This window comes from Panthera leo, chromosome B1 (genome assembly GCF_018350215.1).
Source record: "Panthera leo isolate Ple1 chromosome B1, P.leo_Ple1_pat1.1, whole genome shotgun sequence".
NCBI lineage: Eukaryota > Metazoa > Chordata > Mammalia > Carnivora > Felidae > Panthera > Panthera leo.
The window spans coordinates 73,213,067-73,234,405 of NC_056682.1; the positions used below are offsets into that span (position 1 = coordinate 73,213,067).

The 21,339-nt window shown below is 37.5% G+C and overlaps 1 protein-coding gene across 1 annotated transcript in view; it reads left to right on the forward strand.

The window, feature by feature from the left end:
• Positions 1-21,339, forward strand: part of DCHS2 (dachsous cadherin-related 2) — a 242,346-nt gene that overhangs the window by 192,147 nt on the left and 28,860 nt on the right. Inside the window, exon 14 of the mRNA XM_042935252.1 lies at positions 16,808-16,921. Within this exon, the coding sequence (XP_042791186.1) occupies positions 16,808-16,921 (114 nt within the window). The remainder of the gene's footprint in view (positions 1-16,807; positions 16,922-21,339) is intronic.

The following is a 21,339-nucleotide window of genomic DNA, read 5'->3' on the forward strand; positions in this document are numbered from 1 at the left end:
GGGGAGAGGAGCAGAGGGAGAGAGAGAAAATCTTATGTAGGCTCCATGCTCAGTGCAGACCCTGATGTGGGGCTTGATCCTACAACCTTGGGATCATGACCTGAGCTGAATCCAAGAGTCAGATGCCCAACCAACTGAGCCACTTAGGTGGCCCTCCTTGAATTTTTTTTTTATCGAGTGTTATATGCCCGGTACTTATCTACTGGGATATATTAGTGAACTAAAAGACCTAAATGCTTGTCCTCATGAGGCTAATAACGTTCTAGCGGGGATACTGAGACAGTGTCAATGAACATAATGAATAACTATAGTATATGTTAGATGGTGATAAGAGCTATCAAGTAAAGAAAAAGCAGAGCAAGGTAAGAAGGAATTAGGAGGTCTTGGGTGGGGGACAAGCAGCAGTTTTAAATAGTAGGTAAGGGCAGGCATCATTGAGCTGACACATTTGAACAAAGACCTAAGGAGAGGAGACAGCCATTTGTATATTTGGGGGTACGGTATTTCAGAAAAAAGGAAGAAGCTAGTGGGAGCCTTCCTGGTTTGTTCAAAGAACAGCAAAGAGGACTGTGTGACGAAGCAGAGTAATAAGCAAGGGCCAGAGTGATGGGAAATGAGGTCGGAGGACAACCAGACCACGTGGGGCCTTGTAGACCACAGGGGGATGTTGGCTTTTACTCAAGTAGTTTTCCCTTCTTTAATTCCTTCAGTTATCTTTCACATAATAAGGTTTCCAACCGCTACTAGTGAACATTCACATTCAGTATAAATTCTTCAGAATAATAGGCATTAAATATATTATTCTTCAGAAGAACTGGCATGGAAGTCATCATTGTTATTATACTTTTTCACATCAGTGGGTACAATTTCTAAATATTAAGTAATGTGCCTGGGCTTTCCCTAATTGTTAGAATATTCTTTTCTCAATTTACCCAGGATCAATTTGTTTGCAGGATTAAGCCAAAATAAAAATCAATATCCAAGGTACCCCAAAGAAAACAGTTCAGTATGAAATTAAGTTATGGATTAGTAAATACAATATTTATGGTTGAATTCAGGAGTGAATTAAAATAACACTAATGAAAACTGCCATGGGAGTGCAAACTTTGCACCTGTTTTCATTTTTGCGATGTGCCGTTCATTTGTATGTCACAGATTCACTCTGTGGATAAGAGGCAGCCATTATGGGAGGGAACTATCTTGATTTTAACCTGTTTGCCCATCACTCAGGCAACAACTCATCAAATCTGTACACCTTCAGTCTACTTCCAGCCATCACAATTGGGATTAATCGATATGGTTAAGAGTAACCTGGCCTGAGATTAAAAGTTAGTACAGAAGACAGTGAAGACCAAATTACTTTCTTGCCTCTGTAGGTGGGCTTCCTGTCTGAGATTCAGTCAGAAAAGCTAATGATGGGAAGACATCATCCTGCTATATGCATCACTGTGTTTTCTTTGACCTCTGATCAGAGTTGTCCTTCTTAGTCCTCTTGTATTTAGAATAACTGGAATAAATTTAACTGTTATCTTTATAATAGAACTTAAGACTTTAAAAATCAATTTATTAAATCTTATACATAAAAAAGACTAGAAATACTTCTGGTAGTACTACAAGCATATGGAACCCATAAACATCCAGGTAGGTATACATTTCAAGACACCTGAAGCAATGGGTTGGGACCTCATTATGAAGAGTAAACTATGACATGTTTGAAGGACATAAAGTCTAAATTGAGAGAGAAGCTAAACATTGGGCATATAATAGGAAGGAGAAAGACAGAAGGAAAGGATGACGGTTAAGTAGGCCATTGAGTATGATTAGCTGCAACTAACCTGTACCTGGTTCAGCAGGATTTCCTAACCTCCTGTGAAAAACAGTGACAAGGTGCATAACATACTGATTGACATTTCAAGCCGGCCAAAGCTTTACTTAGACATGAATTCAGTTCAGACTTCTGGATCATATCATAGACATCAGAAGGTGATTTTTTTTTTTTTTTGCTTTGAATTCCAGTAGTTTTATCTTTTTTTTTAATTTTTTTTAATGTTTATTTATTTTTGAGACAGAGAGAGCCAGAGCATGAATGGGGGAGGGTCAGAGAGAGAGGGAGACACAGAATCCGAAGCAGGCTCCAGGCTCTGAGCTGTCAGCACAGAGCCCGACGTGGGGCTCGAACTCACAGACCGTGAGATCATGACCTGAGCCAAAGTCAGAGGCTCAACTGACTAAGCCACCCAGGCGCCCCAAGAATTCCAGTAGTTTTAAAAGACTGTAAATCCATTGATTAGTCCTAGAATGGCCTTGATATAAATTATTTAATAACATTTTATAGCCTCCAGCATTATTTCCTCCCAAATATGTCTTTAGTTTTTCATTTTGTTTTCAAATGAAAAATATGTCCCTTTTGGAAGCTTAAATTTTCCGTGGGCTACTCAAATATCCTATCAGTAGGCATCACTTGACATCTTGAGCAAATTCTTTGTTGTATTATCATAAATTTTCATCACTCCAAACTAATTTTAACATTTAAATGTCCTTTTAAGAAAATTGAAAGTTAAAACAAATAGCCCTAATGTATTTATATTTGTTTAACATTTCTTTCTGGCCAAGCCCACAGGTTTGAGTTTTGATTAACATTGCATTCATCTACGAATAATGTTAAATGTAACACCAACTGTTTAAAATGATATATAGTTCAGTATATAGTTCCCATTTAAAAGAAACTCTTTGGTAGGTAAAATCTCTTTAAGAGTTGGTCATGATGTATTCACTTATTCACAGAAAGAGTCACTCTCTGGGATACCAGTTGTCCATAAGAGAGAGGCCACCCATACAGCAACGTGAGAGAAAGAGTTGAAATTCAAGTGATTCCCCACTCTTTACACTTGCCACTGTTCCTCTTCAATCTAGATGAGAGGGAATATAACTGTCCTTAATTTTTTGAAGTGAAAAATAAACCACTTGGTTGCCTGTGGTGTTTCAATCCATTCAACAATTTCAGTGGACCTTCTGGAAGCCACCATTTATTTCTTGTTTCACTCCCAATGCTTTGGGTATCCTTAGGAAGATGAATCAGTAGTCACAGTCCCTGGTGTGGATTATTCGCAGCTTCATGCATTTCTTTTGGTTACCATGAGGGGAAAATATGAAATTATGAATTGTATCGATACGGTGCCTAAAAGTAAATACTCAGACCTCAAAAATCTTGAGATAACATTAAAACATGACGATGTACAGGGGCATTCTAACTAGTGAATTATGCATATTTAATTTTGTATCATAAACACATCTGATCTTGATAGTTTGGAGGGCAACCCCTTCTTCTTTGGTCCTTTGGCAGTGGGTCCAGTAAATTTTGGCTCTTACTCTTGGTAGACTGGGCACATGTATGTAGAGTGTGGTGTGATAGGAGTTGGTGTAGCTGAGTGGGTCACCACCATTCTCCACTCACAGTGTATGAGCTGTCTTTCTCCTCCTATAAAGTGGAAATGATAAGGATTTCCTCATAGGGCTACTATAAGGATTAAATGAGGTCATGTAGTGTACTAGTCATTTTTTAAATTGTTATTATTACTCTCCTTCTGTCTCAAATCTTTCATTGAATTCTATAAAGTTCACTGGGTATAAATTCTTACCAGAGCAACCAGTTGTTACACAGCAATAATATAACAACAGTGAAATGCTTTCAGTTTTTAAAGCCCTACCATTCCATTCCACTCCATTTTGTCTCCAAACAAGATAGCAATTATACTTTCCAAGGTGACAAAGCTCCCATAACTATGGAAGTTATGGGAAGCGTTCCCATAATCTGTGTCATCTATAACTTTGGAACAGGGCCCAACATATACATTTTTATGATAATGACAAAAGGGGAAGCAATTTTGTATCACCTGTCACCCCTTTTTCATTTTATTTAAGGCCAGTCTCATATTTGGAATGAAATTCATTGGAATGAGTGCTATCTAACTAGCCCAGTATGGCATTTCATCACCTTACCTATGACTAAGATAGCTCTGGAGGAGATAGAGAAGAGTACCTTCGATGAGGTCAGTCTGTCTCAGAGCAAGATAAACGTCTCAAAAGGCAGCTTTCATCTTTGGAAATTAACCCCAGTCTCACATCTGGGCCTCAGCCATTATAGGCTCAACACCTCATCTTATTAACAAGCCAGGGAGTTACTTCCCCCAGGGTTGGAACTTATTAACCAATATGAAGGAGACTGATACATCGACCAGAATGTCAGTTTTTAGGTATATGAAAAACTATACTTGCCGTGTGGATTACAACAGTCCTGCCAGGATGAAAAGGTCTCTCTTTCTAGGAGAGAGGACACAGGAAGCCACACTGTAATCAGAAAGTTGTTACAAGTTATTGCTTATTAATCCTAAACAGTTGAAGAGGCTCTCTTGAGCTTTCCAGTGTGACCTTGATGACCTTTAGATTGTTGAAACAGTGACAAAACAGGTTTTATACCTAGCTGACTTTGAAGTCTTGTGAAGGCCTGGGGAGAAATCTGAGTTAGGAAGTTAGGAGGGTACTGTGGTAATCCACATGATGAATGACCATAAAGGGTCAGGGGAGATTTTATTTTATTTTATTTTATTTTATTTTATTTTATTTTATTTTATTTTATTTTATTTTATTATTTTTAAGTTTATTCATTTATTTTGAGAGAGAAAGAGAGAGAGAGAACATGCACAAGCGGAGGAGGGGCAGAGAGAGAGAGAGAGAGAGAGAGAAGGGGAGGGAGACAATCCCAAGCAGGCTCTGCACAGAGCCCCACATAGGGCTCAATCATTGGGAGATCATGACCTGACCCAACATCAAGAGTTGGTGGCTTAACTGACTGAGCCACCCAGGCGCCCCTGAGGAGCTTTTAAAAATTACCTCTACCTAGACATCCACAACCCCCACGCAATTAGATGAGATTTTTGAAGGTACATCAGGCATTGTGAATGGGTAGAAACTCCCATGTAATTATGCATGCAAGCCAAAGGTGGAGGTAGAGAGAGGGCCTAGAAGAAATGCAAAGTAACGGCAGTATTTTGCAAGGGTTGAAGTAATGCATCTACCAAAGAGACTGAGGTGTAGGGGCTGGCCAGGGCATCACTGAAAGTCTGGGAGGGTAGTGTTAGAGGAGCAGGAAGGTGATGCGTTCAAAAGGCAGGGAGTGGTCAACAATTTCTAATTTGCAGCAGAGGTTAGGTAAGATAAGGACCGAACAGTGAGCACTAGTTTAGTTGGAGGTCTGTCCCCAGTGCAGAAGTGCATGAGGTGGTCGGCTGCTACCCAGCACTCAGAAAACCTCTCCTTCACGGGGTAGGGGAGTGTTTCCGGGGATGGTCTGAGGATGCCATCTTGATACAAGGAGGTAAGGACACAGTAGAAAGGAAGGCATGTCTGAAAAGATAAGTCCATGCACCGAGTATAAAGGATAAGACAATAAGAGAAAAAGACACAATTAGCAACATGAGGAGCATCCGGAAAGGAGGTTCTGAAGAGTAAGTTCACCTTGGTGAAAGAGTTCAGGATTTGGCAGAGAATAGAGGCCAGGAACGGAGACCACCAACATGCACTCCAGAGTCGACTGCGGCTGCTTACAAGGAATTATGTGCAGCCAGATAAAATTTAGCAACTTCAGGGAGGATCGGAAACATTAGGGTGAACTAAGTCACTAGAACTATTTTAGAAGCTAAGGTCCAGTGAGGTGCAGAGCAAGCGGGGATGAGAAGTTCAGTCTGTTTTCAAAGGCTTGGCTGTGAAGGGTAACAAAGGACCATGGCAGTGGCTTGAAGAGTCTTGAAGATCAGAGGGGCATTTTGTTTTGTTTTTGAAAGCCAGAAGAGATTTGGACATTTGTGATTTATAGCACTGTTAAGTTTACTGAGAAATCTCATTTATATTTGAGTATAAAACGGGAATAAAACACTTGGAAATATCAGGATTTCTTTTCTTTCCTTTTTGTTTTCAATTAGCATCTATTATTTGTGGATGTTGAACCCTGGTTTCAGATTTTTATATTTTGAGGACAGCAGTGCATCTCCCTCAAGCTGTGACAATCAAATGGAATCATTAAAATACTTGATTATAGTATTCATTATGTGGCAGCTAAAAACATCTTAAACGGCGTTTCTTTAATCTAAGTAAAACATATTTTTAAGATTTTTAAGACATTCACTTTGTTTCTTGAAGTAATTGGAAATGTGCCAGGTATCTAACCACCAAAGTTGAGAAGTACTTGTATTGAAAAATTGTGCAACCTTTCTTTCTGGACATATGCAGGCTCTGGATTCTAGCTGGCTCAGGGATGCCAGGAGCTGGAAAGGAGAAAAAGGACAGCTCTTGAAAATGAAGGGAAATTGGAGTCTGGTCATCAACCTGGGGGTGCAAACTAGACAGGGAATCATTGGAAAATGAGGGGAGATTAACAGCCTCAGGTCTGCAGACAAGATTTGAGATTCTGATCCAACAGTGAAGCAACACTGAAAATTCTCAAGCTCATGCTTTAAATACAGTCTTCTGTAAATCACAAAATTAGAGAGGTAGTAGGAACATCAGGGAGTCACTTTAACACCTGCCTTTCTCTAAGTTGTTATAAGTGAATTTCAAATGATTCAATGCATCCATTTATAGATAATCTTCCTTTTAAAAAATTTGGCCACCAAAATCTGTAACCCCATTAAAAATGCATTTCAGACTTAATCAATTTTGTTGACTTCTCATTTCATGTATTAATTCTGTCTTGGTTTTCTGACACATCTCTCTTTTCCTAAAGCTCATAAAAGGTCAATAAGCACTTTTCATAGCTTCCTCTATTAATTTCCTTAAGGTGTTCACAAAAGCAAATGTGTTCAAGATTGCATAGCATTTACATTTTAAAACATGGTTTTCATCTGTTCACAAATTTTGGAAAATTATTTATTTTGAGATTTTCCATGCTTTGTCTCATCCCAGGGGTGAATTCTTTGGAAAGCTTTAGTAGCATATGTGCAGTCATTTCTGATGATGGGAAGAGGAAAATCAACTTTTCTTCCTTTTCTAATTGTGGTAAGAGACACATAACAGAAAATTTACCATTGTAAATAATCATTTTTAAGTGCACTGTATGGTAGTGATAACAATAGGCCCGTCATTGTGCAGTGGATTTCTAGAACATTTTCGTCTTTCAAAACGGAAATTATACTCATTGAACAACTCTTTCCCTTCCCTCCAGCTTCTAGCAACCGCCATTCTACTTCTGCTGCTCAGGGTGTGGCTACTTTAGATACCTCGTATAAGTGGAGTCAATGAAGTATTTGTCTTTTTGTGACTGGCTTATTCACAAAATCAAGGTTCCTCAGTGCCTATGACAGGATTTCCTTCTTGTTAAAGGCTGAATAATGCTTTATTGTATGTATATACTACATTTCTTTATCCCCTCATCCATCCAAGGACATTTAGATTATTTCTATCTCTTGGCTGTTATAAAAAATGTTGCAGCAAACATGGATATGCAGGTATCCCCTTGATATCTTATTTTCAGTTCTTTGGATATATGCACCCAGGTGGGATTTCTGGATATATGACAGCTTTAATTTTAATTTTTGGAGAAACCTTCATACTGTATTCCATAGGAGCTACACCATTTTATAACACCACCAGCAGTGTCCAAGGATTCCAATTTCTACATATCCTCACCAACACTCGTTATTTTCTGTTTTGTTTTTGTTTTTGTTTTCTAACACCCATCCTAACTGAAGTGAGGTGATATCTTGTGGTTTCAATTTGCATTTCCCTGATGATTAGTGATACTGAGCATCTTTTAAAAATCTGTTGGTCATTTTGGGACACCTGGGCCACTCAGTCGGTTAAGCTTCCAACTCTTGATTTTGGCTCGTGTCATGATCTCAAGGTTTGTGAATTAGAGCCCCGCACTGGGCTCCGTGCTGACAGAGTGGAGCCTGCTTAGGATTCTCTCTCTCTCTCTCTCTCTCTCTCTCTCTCTCTCTCTCTCTCTCTCTCTCTTCCCCTCCCCTGCTTGTGCTCTCCTGTCAAATTAAATAAATAAACATAAAAAAAAATATGCATGGGGATTTCTTTCTGGAATCTTCTGTTCTATTGGTCTCTCTGTATCTGGCCAGTACCATACTGTTTTGATTACTCTAGCTCTGCACTATTGAAGTTAGTAAGTGTGACGCCTTCTGCTGTTTGGTTGTTTTTTCCCTCATGATTATTTTGGCTATTTGGAAGCATTTGAGATTCTGTGTGAATATTAAAATTCTTTTTTTCTGTTTCTGTAAAAAAAAAAGCCATTGAGATTTTGATATGGATTGCATTGATTCTGTAGATTGTTTTGGGTGGTGTAGACATTTTAATATGAAGTCTTCCACTCCTCATGGAGTGGCCATAGAATGTCTTTCCATGTATTTGTGTCTTCTATAATTTATTTTAGCAATGTTTTATAGTTTTTAGTGTATAAGACTTTCACCTCCTTGGTTAAATTTATCCCAATTTTTTTCATGCTATTGTAAACGGGATTGTTTTCCGAATTTCTTTTTTCAGATTGTGCATTGTTAGTGCATAGAAACACAAGTGATTTTGTATTCTACAACTTTGCTGAATTCATATATTAGTTCTAACTAGTGTGTGTGTGTGTATGTGTGTGTGTGTGTGTGTGTGTGTGTGTGTGTGTGTTTAATCTATAGAGTTTTCTACATTAGGTTCTACATAGATCATGTCATCTAAAAGCAAGGATCATTTTATTCTTGTTTTCTGATTTTGATGCTTGTAAGTTCAGATTCCTTTGGCTAGGACTTTCAGTACTATATGTAGCAAAGAAGTTGCGAGAGTGGGCGTTCTTGCCTTGTTCTTGGTTGAAAAGCTTTTCGATTTCACTGTTGAGTAAGAATGTTAGAGCTGTGGACTTTTCTTATATGGCCTTTATTATGTATGGTAATTTCCTTCTGTTCCTAGTTTATTGAGTGTGTTTATCATGAGTGTGTTGAATTTTGCCAAATGCTTTTTCTGCGTGTATTGAGATGATCATGTGATTTTTACTCTTTATTCTGTTAAGGTGGTGTATCACACTGATTGATTTTCATACATTGAAGTATCATTGCATCCCAGGAATAAATCTCACATTGTTATGACATGTGCTCCTTTTAATGTGCTGTTGAATTCGGTTTGCTGGTATTTTGTTGAGGATCTTTGCATTTATATTCATCAGGGGTAGATTTCTTGTAGTGTCTCTGTATTTTGGCATCAGAGTAATGCTGGCCTCATAAAATAAGTTTGGAAGTGTTGTCTTCAATATTTTGGAAGAGTTTGAGAATGATTGGTGTTAATTCTTCTTTAAATGTTTGGTAGACTTCACCAGTGAAGCCATCTGGTTCTCTTTATGGGGAGGTTTTGATTATTGATTCAGTCTTCTTACTAGTTCTATATACATCTGTTCAGATTTTTTTCTTTCTGTAAATTCAATTTTGGTAGGGTGTGTGTTTCTGGAAATATGTTCTTTTCTCCTAGGTTATCTTATTTGGGTGTATCATTGTTCATAGTAGTCTCTTATGATACCTTTTATTTCTGTGGCATCATTTGTAATATCTCCTCTTTCATTTCTAGTTTTTGTTACTTGAGTCTTTTTACTTTTTTCTTTGTCTAGGCTAAGGATTTGTCAGTTTTGCTGATTTTTTAAATTTTATTTATTTTGAGAGAGAGAGCGAGAGAGAGAGAGAGAGAGAGCGAGTGAGCCCAAGTGGGAAGGGTCAGAGAAAGAGGGAGAGAGAGAATCCCAAGCAGGCTCCACACTGTCCACGTGGAGCCCAACGCGGTGCTCGAACTCATGAACCGCAAGATCATAACCGGAGCGGAAGTCAGGTGCTTCACTAACTAAGCTACCCAGGTGCCCCAATTTTGCTGATTTTTTAAAAAAAACTTACTTTAAGTGATTTTTCCTCTTGTTTATTTACTGTTTTTCACTTATTTCTGTTCTAATATTTATTATTTCTTTCTGCTAACTTTGCTTTTAGTTCCATTTTCTAGTCCATTGGGGTGTAAATTAGGTTGTTGATGTGCAGTCTTTCTTCTTTTTTTAATGTAGGCATTTATTGCTGTAAAATTCCCTCAGCATTGTTTTTGCTGCAGCCCATGTTTTGGTATATTGTGTTTTTGTTTCATTTATTTCAAGACATTATCTAATTATCCTTTAGATTTCTTCTTTGACCTGCTCATTGTTTAAGAGTTGTTATTTAATTTCCATGTGTCTGTGAATATTCCAGTTTTCCTTTGCTGTTGATTTCTACTTTCGTTCCATTGTAGTTAGAAAAGATACTTGGTATGATTTTAATATTCTTAAATTTGTTACGACTCCTGTTGTTCCCTAACATGTCATCTGTCCTGGAGAATGTGCACTTGAGGAACAAGTGGGAACATATAAAACACTTGAGGGTGTGTATTATGCTGTTGTTGGGTAGAGTGTTCCATGTATGTCTCTTCGGTCCAATTTCTATAATATTATTCAAGTCCTTCATTTCTTCATTGATTTTCTAACTGTTTGATCTGTCCATTATTTAAAGTGAGGTATTGAAATCTTCTACTATTAATTATGTTACTATCTGCTTCTCCCTTCAATTCCATCAGTATTTTCTTCATATATATGGGTGTTCTGCTGTTAAGTGCCTATTTATTTATAATTGTTTTATCTTCCTGGTGAATAGAACTTTTTATGTAGTGTCCTTATTTGTCTCGTGACAGTTTCTGACTTGCACTCTATTTTGTTGGATGTAACTATAACCTCCCCTATTTTCTTTTGGATATTATTTGCATGGAATATCTTTTCCCACCTTTCTACTTGTGGCCTATCCCTGTCTTTATATCTAAAGTGAGTTTTTTGGTGGTAGTATATACTTGGATCTTGTTTTTTTAATCCATTCAGCTATTCCATGTTTCTTGATTGAGGAGTTTCATCCATTTAGATTTTTAAAAATTACTGATAGGAAGGACTTAATACAGCCGTTTTTATACTGTTTTATGTAGGGGCACCTGGGTGGCTTAGTCGCTGAAGCATCCGACTTCAGCTCAGGTCATGATCTCGTGGTTCGTGGGTTCAAGCCCCACGTCGGGCTCTGTGCTGACAGCTTTGGAGTCTGCTTTGGATTCTCTGTCTCCCTCTCTCTCTGCCCCTCCCCCACTCATGCTCTGTCTCTCTGTCTCTCTCTCTCTCTCAAAAATAAAACATTAAAAAAGTTTTTTAAAATTGTTTTGTGTATGTTTTTAATTTTGTTCTTTTCTTCTCTTGCCACCTTCCCTTATTTCATTAGTTTTTTGTAGTGACATGTTTTTGGTCCCTTCTTATTTCCTTTTGCATTTCATCTATAGATAATTCCTTTGTGGTTACCATAGGGATTGCATAACACATCTAATAGCTTTAACAATCTATTTTAAACCAGTAACAATTAATTTCAATCACATACAAAAAACTGTCCCTTTACTTCTCCCTCCCACTTCGTTACTGATTTCATAAATTACCTCTTTTAGTATTTTTATCCATTAACATAGTTTTATGGTTATACTGATTTCTTATGCTTTTATCTCTAAACTTTACACCAGAATTAAAATGATCTGTGTACCACCATTACAGTGTTATGAGATTTGGTATTTGTATATTTACCTTTACCAGAGAGCTTCATATTTTCATATGCTTTTATGTTGCTATCTAATGTCCTTTCATTGCAACTGGAAATATTCAGTCTTTCTTGTCAGGTAGGTTTAGTGGTGATGAGCTCTCTCAGCTTTTGTTTACCTGAGAAGATCTTTATTTCTTTCTCATCTCTAAAGGGCAGTTTTGCTGGATATAGTATTCTTGGTGTCAGGTTTTTTCTTTCAGACCTTTGAATATATCATACCACTCCCTTCTGGCCTGGAGTTTTCATGAAGGCTTTTTGGTCTATATATTATTGTTGTTCATTCAATGTCTCTATAAGGGATGAGGTCTAGGGCTTTCTATTCATCCATCTTGCTGATGTCACTCCCACTTTTTGTCTTAAATGATTGAAATACGTTCAGTATTTCAGTGGCTGGATGATTAAGAGATATTAGATAGTTTAAAATCATCGAAATGTTTAAAAAATCTCAAGTCAGTCGTCAATAAAATACTTGCACTGCTTAGAAATGACAAAAGTAAAACTAGAATTATTTACTCATGGGTAGCTCTGAATAAAATGTTTTTATTGTTACTTCATTTAAAAATTTCCATGAATTTTGATTTTTATAGTCACATAACATTGTTACACAATTCTGCTTTTATCTATTTTTTAAAAGTATTTAATCCCTTTATTTTATTATTTTTTTTAATGTTTATTTATTTTTGAGAGAGACAGAAACAGAATGCAAGTGGGTTAGGGGCAGAGAGAGAGGGAGACAAGAATCCGAAGCAGGCTCCAGGCACTGAGCTGTCAGCCCAGAGCCTGACGTAGGGCTCGAACTCACGAGCCGTGAGATCATGACCTGAGCCGAAGTCAGACGCTCAACCAACTGAGCCACCCAGGCGCCCCCTAATTCCTTTATTTTTGAGAGAGAGAGCATGTTCACGTGAACATACACATGAGTAAGAGAAGAGCAAAGAGAATTCCAAGCAGGCTCCACGCTGTAAGCACAGAGCTGATGCAGGGCTCAATCCCATGAACTGTGAGATTGTGACCTGAGCTGAAATCCAGTTGGATGCTTAACTAACTGAGCCACCCAGCCACCCCCATAATTCTGCTTTGAATAGATAGTTCACTGCTGCTGTAGATGGTATTTGTTTTTTTTTTAATGTTTATTTTTTATTTTATTTTTGAGAAAGAGAGAGAGACAGAGCGTGAACAGGGGAGGGGCAGAGAGAGGGAAACACAGAATCTGAAGCAGGTTCCAGGCTCCGGGCTGTCAGCCCAGAGCCCAATGCAGGGCTTGAACTTGCGAACCGAGAGATCATGACCTGAGCCGAAGTCGGAGGCTTAACTGATTGAGCCACCCACATGCCCCTGATATTAGTTTTTTAACTGTATTTTTGTAAAGAAGAAAACCAAGAACATGGAATGTATTACACTTTTGATGCAATGTTACACTTACAGTGAAATTCATAAAAGCCGAAAATGTAAATTTTTCTATATGTTTCAGTTGCCTGATGGGATTTAAAGGTACAGTGTTGGTTTTCATTTTATCATTCCTACCTTGATGTGAAATGAGCAGTAATTGTAAAACTTCTCTAAATGTCCAGAGAAAGACTTTTACTTAAAATGTGCACAATAAGCCAAGACTTAGAAGGATTCAAGGCCCATTAGTTATTTCCTCTTTTTGGGGGTAGTCTCAAATTTAACTTCATCCAAGGAAGAACATATATAACTATTTGTAGCTCTCTGCTGACATTAGCATCTACTTTGAAATATTTTCATCGAATGAAATTCTTCGTGTGCTACAATTTCACTTGATATCATGAACATTTTATTTGCAATAAAAATAGGATTGTTCCTTTTCTAAGAGAAGCCATCTGTGATTCTTATTTACAGTTCTTTGCTCATCTTTGTTCTTTTACATGTAAGCTATCTCCATGTTTTCTTTTGTAATCGGGTATATAATTAAAGCATCCTAACCCATAGAGAAAAGGCTATCAGCAAGACTTACATCTTTTTTTGTACATAACTGTTTCTCTTATTACTGCCGTTCTTAAGAATATACGACTAGCCAGTTGAAATAAAATTTCCTGTGTTTAAAAACTAAATTGTATTGTAAGCACAGAATTGTGATTAAGCACCGAAAGTAAAACATACTGCACTACTGGGAAGGCATATTCCTACCGAAAATGTAAGGCATTTTTATATTAGTCATATGTCTCCTAACATGTAGTAAAATAAGTACCAGATTATGATGCAGCTTGAAAGATTCTCAACATGTGCAGCAACTTGATGCCACGAGGATTAATTAAAATCCTTTACATTGTCACCAAATGACTTCATAATTGGCTTGAAACGAACCACCACTTGGAAGCCTCAAAAAATGGTTTTAAAACTTTGTTACAGTTTATGTTAAACATAATGTTTTTAAAGAGAGTAATATATCCAGTTTTGCTTTTCCCATTCTTTCTCCATAATGAATTCTATTTTATGTCTTTTTTCAATGAATTTTCAATTTCGTGAACAGTGTCATATACTTGTTTCCTTAAATATGTATAGCGATCACTGCAGTTTTCTTTGAGTGTTAAGTGTTGAAAAGGCTCCTGGGGAATATATTATCTGTTCCAGGGCCTTTTCTTTCTTCTCTTCTCTTTAGTGAAACCCTTTTTAGTATCCAGAAAAAAGCAGATCTATTGATTTGGCCTGGTTTAGGGATTGTTTTTACTGTACCTTTGAGCAAGATGGCTTTCAAGCTTGGTCCCTGGGGCCTGCGCAGTAGAAGTCAATGAGGAGGCCCAGCAGAGGCCCAGAATAGGTGTTTTTTTTTTTTTTTTTTTTTTTTTTAGCTACTGCAAATTCCACTGTCAGATATTGTGTTATAGCAGTGAGGCATATATATATATATATATATATATATATATATATATATATATATATATATATGCCTTTTTTTCAACCATAGTTGCTGTTGGTTTAGAAGGGTCCTGTGGGCAGAGAGGTATTCTTCTAGCCTCTCAGGCTAGAACACTTCAGTGAGCATCTCCGTCTCTTACTTCCTCTGTCTCTTCTATTATCTCCTTTCTTCCCATACTTTTTGGGCACCTATTATGTACAAAGGGACAAACTTTTAATATAGGGAACAATATGATTGATTCTTGAAAAGGCATGCTATGCATAAGAAAACAGCCCCTCTGATTTTCAAGTATATGAAATTTTAGAGGCAAAACTTATCTGGAGTTGCAGAAATCTATGGAACACAAATATACAGGAAACCTCCTGTGCTCTCACAGAATTAAGTCCAATTTAGTGGAAAGATAAGATTGGTCTTCGAGTGTGTTAAGTACAAGTCCCTGGATGAAAAAGAAGTACCACAGTCTAGGTGCCAGAAGGGCTGATAACAAAAAGGAGAGATTTGTCTTCTCTATCAGGGATGGTAAATGAGCAGGCTCAGAATTGTAGTCAGGCCACAGCTGTGTTTTGTTCGACCCATGTGATGGCTTATGTTTTTCCCCTAAATTAAATTATGTTCTGACATTTATGAATTGGGAGATTTCACATGAAAACAAATATGAATTTTTGAGCTTCTCTTGACCAGAATTTAAAACTTCCTAAAGCCTGTTTTCTCTTCCCTACTGGCAGCAATGAGTTGAAGCTGAGTGCCTCAGGCACATCAGACAGTCTCTTGCTTTTTCCACCCATCTGTCTTCTTCATTTGCCCATGCTCTTACTTTTACCGAAGGCATCTGAGTTAATGATCCCTGCTGTGTGCTCCTCTCTGACACCACGTCAGCACCTGTGTTCTTCTCAAATGTTCCCTTTCAGTTTTCTTCTTGTGCCAATAAGCATGAGAAGACTCACATCATCAGACATCAGGGAAATTAAAATTAAAACCACAATGAGATACTACCACACATCCATTAGAATGACTAAAATTAAGAAGACCAGTGGATATGGAGCAACTAGAATTCTCATATGTTGCTAGCAGGAACGTAAAATGGTGTAGTATCACTTTGGAAAATAGTTGGACAGTTTTTTATAAAGTTAAACATACACTCACTGTATGTGTTTATCCATGAGGAATGAAAACATATGTCCACACAAACACTGTTACATGGATGTTTATAGCAGCTGTATTCATAATAGCCTCAAACTAAAAACAATCCAAATGTCCATATATAGAAAAATGTATCAACACATTGTGGTATGTCCATTCAGTAGAATATACTCTACAGCAAAAATGGAATGAACTCTTAATATTTGATTCTCCAAAAATAATGCCAATCAAAAGAAGACAGATACTGTATAAGTTGTATGTGTATGAAATTTTAGAAGCAAAACAAAGTAATAGTAAATCAGTGATTGTCTAGCACCAGAAGTAATAGGAAACTGGCTACAGAAAGTCACAAGGGAATTTTTTGGAGTGATAGAAATACTCTACATCTTGATCATGATGGTCGTTACACAGGTGCATATAGTTGTTCAAACACACATAAGAGTATACTTAAGATATGTGTATATTGTTGTATGTAAATGTTACCTTAATAAAGTTGATTAAATAAAAAATAATTACAAAAACCAAAAAGATGGGCAATTAAAAGAGGAGGACAAATGGACAACCTGGAGAGGAAGTAAAGCAGAAACAGCAAAGGGCATGAGATATTACACATGAAGACAGCAAAGTGCTGACTTGGGGCCCAAATGGATTCTTGAGAACCTTCCAGTGAAATCCCAGTTCTAATCACATCGTTGCCTCCCTCAGTGCTTGCTGATTCTTCTTTCATGCTGATAATCAGTCTGTTCCTATCATTTGAAATGTCATACGTCTGCCTTCCCCGCTAAAAAAGTGTTTTCTGTCACATTACCTTGTTTATTCTTCCAGGGAACTTAGCACATCAGAAATCTACTTTGATTATGTATTTGTTTAATGGTTTATTGTCTGTCTCCTTCCGTTAGCTAATCACCATGAGATTGAGATCTTTTCTAACTTACTACTCTGTCTCTAGCACCTGGCATGGGATCTAGCTTATTGAAGACTCTCAATGACTAATCATTGAATGAATGAACAAATGAAAATGTAGTAAGCAAATAATAAGTACCCAGTGTTTGCTCTGGTTTTTCCCTGAAATTTTCTTTTCCTAAAGTTTTTTCTTTTTTTTTTTTCAACCTAATTTTTGCAGGTACTTCTATTGTGACTGTAAAAGCTGTTGCTCCTGACCCAATACAAGACAGCATTAAATATTCAATTTTTAGTGGAAACGAAGATGGGGTTTTTTCCCTGTGCTCCAACTCAGGTAATCCTTCTGTTTCCTGTAATAACTTTATCTCCTGCTCCATTTAATGTTACTAGTAAGAAATACTTCTGCAAAGGAAACTCAAAATTTGAAAGGTAGAAACATGAGAGGAACATATTTGAAAAGGTAAACAAGAAACAAATTTTTTATGGTAGCTGATGAGAAATTGTGAGAAATCAAGACCACTTCTTTATTTACATGTACTTGCTAAGAATCCTGTTCTTCACATTTCCAAATTAGGCAGTATCTAGCCTACCCTTTGAATTTTCGAAGACAAATTGGTTTCTACTTATAACTGTCTCATCTATTTGGGGCAGTGGGAGATATAGTAGGGAGACCATCAATATTGAGTTTGAATTGAAAATAACCACACATGTCTAGCCATAGGGCATTTTCACCATGAGATTCTTCTTAATGCGCCACTGAATGTCAACAATGCAACAAAAAAGGACAGCTGGAAAGGTTTCTGTGTGGTGGTAAAGAAATTACTTCCAAATACAGCATGTATTAAATTTAGCTTTAATAAGACCATTATTGTGTTTTAAATGAATACCAATTGATTATTTGAAACATACTTTTTGACCAACAACTAGATACATATCTACTGCTGCAATGTCAAACCTCAAGAAGAATGTTTTTAATAATTTCTATATTACCATACAACTGCTTTATTTAATCTGTACTACATGCACATGGGAAGAATTGAGAAGGGGGTAATTTCTTAAGCAAATGCCTTCTCGTCCCGGGGAGTGTTACGACTTTTTAGTCCACACCACCTTTGGTTGGCAGCCTTTCTGAGGTAGCTCTTCATCTCTTCACCCCAACGTTTGGTTCAAGGGTGGTGCAGGAAGCACCTTGTCTGTTGACAGGAGGGTCATTTGCGAACATCACAAAGCCTTAATCTTCTAGTAGTCCGGGTATCTTAAGTTCCGGGAAAGGAGCATAGAATGTTTAGGAATAAGGCCAGTAGCCGAGACTGCACATTTCCCCAGGCTACCCACATCCTTCTGCCACGTCACCCTTCACATGACCCAGGCATGGCCCTATTTTTTCTAGAGTCTCTCGTCAAAATTCAGGTAAAATATGCCTACAGTTAGTCCAAAGAGGTCATCCACAGATAACTCTTTGCTCTTCAATTTAAATATTTGTTTATGTTGAAATTTATTTCAAAATTTTACTGTGAAACAGCTACAAGATGATATGCTAAGACATATAAAACTATTTAATGAGCATGTACTTGCCACCTATCTCCAGAGAGGAGACGTTAGTAGAACCTCAGGAAGCCCTCTTGTGTCCCTTCCCTCTCACATCTCTCTTCCTTTATCTGAGGTAGTCTGTAACCAATAATCTGAATTTGGTATTGATCACTGCCTTTTTTTCATTATAATTTTCCCACTGTCTTTGAATCCCTAAACAATGTATTCTTTCATTTTACCTTGCTTGAAACATCACAACAGAATCATGCTAACGTACTCTCTTCTATGACTTGATTTCTTTTGCTCAACATTTTTACTGTGACTTATAGTGCATAAACCATTATGCACACATTAATGAGGAGTAGCAAAGAATAAGCAGCAGCCAAGATCATAAAATAGAACACAACCATCATTGGTGCTCCCTCTGAGCCCTTTTCTGATTGCATCCTTTCTCTCTACTGCTCCAGGCTGACTAATGTCCCAACTTCAGGGATAATCACTCTCTCGTGACTTACAGGAAACGCACTTCTATACAATAAAGCTGTTTAAGGTTGCTTATTTTTGAATTTTATATAAATGGATTCCTAGTCTACGTATTTTATTGAAATTTGATTCCTTTTATTCAAAATTAGAATCCTTCTTGTTAATGTGTGCAGATGGGGTTCTTTCATTTTCATTTCTTTGTGGCTTTCAGTTGTCAGTCTATGTCACAACTTATTTATCCATTCCACTGCTGATGGACAGGGAGGTTTTCCTGTGTGGGGATACAATAACAAGCGCTCTTAGGAGAAACCTTGTACGTGTCTTCTGGCACATATGTAAAGAGTTCTCTAGGCCCTAGAGTATAGGCTGGGCATATACATCAGAGGATGCATATGTTCGGCATTACAGATAGTGCCAAATTGTTCTACAAACTGCTTTGTCCCACTTCACGTGCCACCAGCACCGAATGGGGGCAATCACGGTTGTTTGCGTCCTTTCTTACGCCAATCTGGCAGGTGCGAAGTGGTATCTCACTGGGGTTGTAATTTGCATTTCTGTATTACTCATGAATCTGAGCATTTTCTATAGTTTATTGGCCATTCCTATTTTCTCCCATATGAAAAATGCAGACTGATACACTTTGCTATTTTTCTACTGGGTTGTTTATGTTTCTCTTTCTGAAGCCTACAGATTTTTAACATATTTTATTAGCATTTGTCCTTTGCTTTTTTTAAATGTTTGTTTATTTTGAGAGAGTGAGCAGGGAAGAAGGGCAGGGAGAAAGGGAGACAGAGAATCCCAAGCAGGCTCTGCGCTGTCAGCACAGGAACCGTGAAATCATGACCTGACCCAAAATCAAGAGTCAGACACTTAACCAACTGAGCCACCCAGGCACCCTCTTTGTCTGTTTTTTTTTCTTTTGAAAATTTTTACTTTGTGACTTGTCTTTCACTCTCTTACTGGCACATTTTTATTTTAGTTAGAATTAATCAGCCTTTTACTTTATGATTTTCCCGTTTTGTAGGTGAAGAGACTCTTCCCTATCCTGAGATCATGAATATATTGTTACAGTGTCTTTTAAGCTTTTTATAGTTTTCCTGTGTTTCATGTTTACATGTGTAGTGCATCTAGAATTGAGTTTCATGTTTTGCATGAGTTAGGGATAACTTTCCTTTTTCTTTTTCTTCTTCTTTTTTAAAAAGAGGATTCCCAGTTATCCCAATCGCAAAACCCTCACGGTCATGTTATTTTCCCATGACCCTTTAGAGGCTCCTTGACTCCTTTGCATTCATCTCCTTTTCTATCCACACAGCACTACCACACTCCCTCACACGTAGGCTTTCTAATCAGTTTTCATACCAAGGAAGCAGCCCCATCCTCCTGTTCTTCAGGAGTATATTAGATGTTATTGGCCCTTTGCTCTAATATAAATCATTGTACCCACTTGCCAAGTTTTCACACACACACACACACACACACACACACACACACACACACACATATATGTATACACACACACACACACACACACACACACAGCCTATTGGGATTTTTTTTCCAAGAAAAGAAGATTTATTCATAAGTCTTTGGGTGATGGAACATCTATCGACACCTTTCATGCATTTAGCCCATGTAATCATGGCATGCATATTTAATTTCAGGTGAAACCTCATCCTAATTAACAAAGAAAATGTCCAAAACAGTTGCATAGCCCCAATCTAGAATTAAGTAATTAAGTTATCAGGCCAAAGTATCCTCCTCACAAAGCCCTGTATAGCTATGTAGGATAGTTAATAATCATCTACCAAAGCTTCTCTTTTTTAAAACTGTGGTAAACTCTTTTTTAACACTATTTTTCTCTCTTTTAGCAAAATTTTAAGTGGGCAACACAGTATTGCTAACTATTGGGGTAGTGTTGTCTCTCAGATTTCTAGAACTTAGGCATCTTGCATAACTAAAACTTTATACCCCCTGAACAGCAACTCCCCATTGCCCCTCCCCCATGGCAGCTGGCTGCCACAATTCTACTCCTTGCCCCTAGGAATTTGACTATTTTAGATACCTCATATAAGTGGAATCATGCAATATTTGTCTTTCTGTGACTTAACCTAATTCCTCAGGGTTCGTCCATGTTGTCACATATGGCGGGATTTTCTTCTTTGTTAAGACTGAATAATGTGCCATTGTATGTATACACTACATTTTCTTTATTCATTCATCCATCAACAGACGTTTAGGTTGCTAGAATTTTTTTATTGGAATTGTATCAATTCTAAATATCAGTTTGGGGAAAACTAATATCTTTATGGTATTGTCTTCTAATTCAGGGATAATATATAAAATCACATCCATTTATTCCTTAATATATTTTTTTTTTAATTTTTTTTCAACGTTTTTTATTTATTTTTGGGACAGAGAGAGACAGAGCATGAACGGGGGAGGGGCAGAGAGAGAGGGAGACACAGAATCGGAAACAGGCTCCAGGCTCCGAGCCATCAGCCCAGAGCCTGACGCGGGGCTCGAACTCACGGACCGCGAGATCGTGACCTGGCTGAAGTCGGACGCTTAACCGACTGCGCCACCCAGGCGCCCCTCCTTAATATATTTTAATACAGGTTTACATTTTTTATACCAGGCATGAATGGTTCTTGTTAGATTTAGTCTAAATACTTTATACTTTTTCTTGCTAAAGTAAATGGAAAAAATGATTTTTATGACAGTGCTGTTAGGTATACTTCA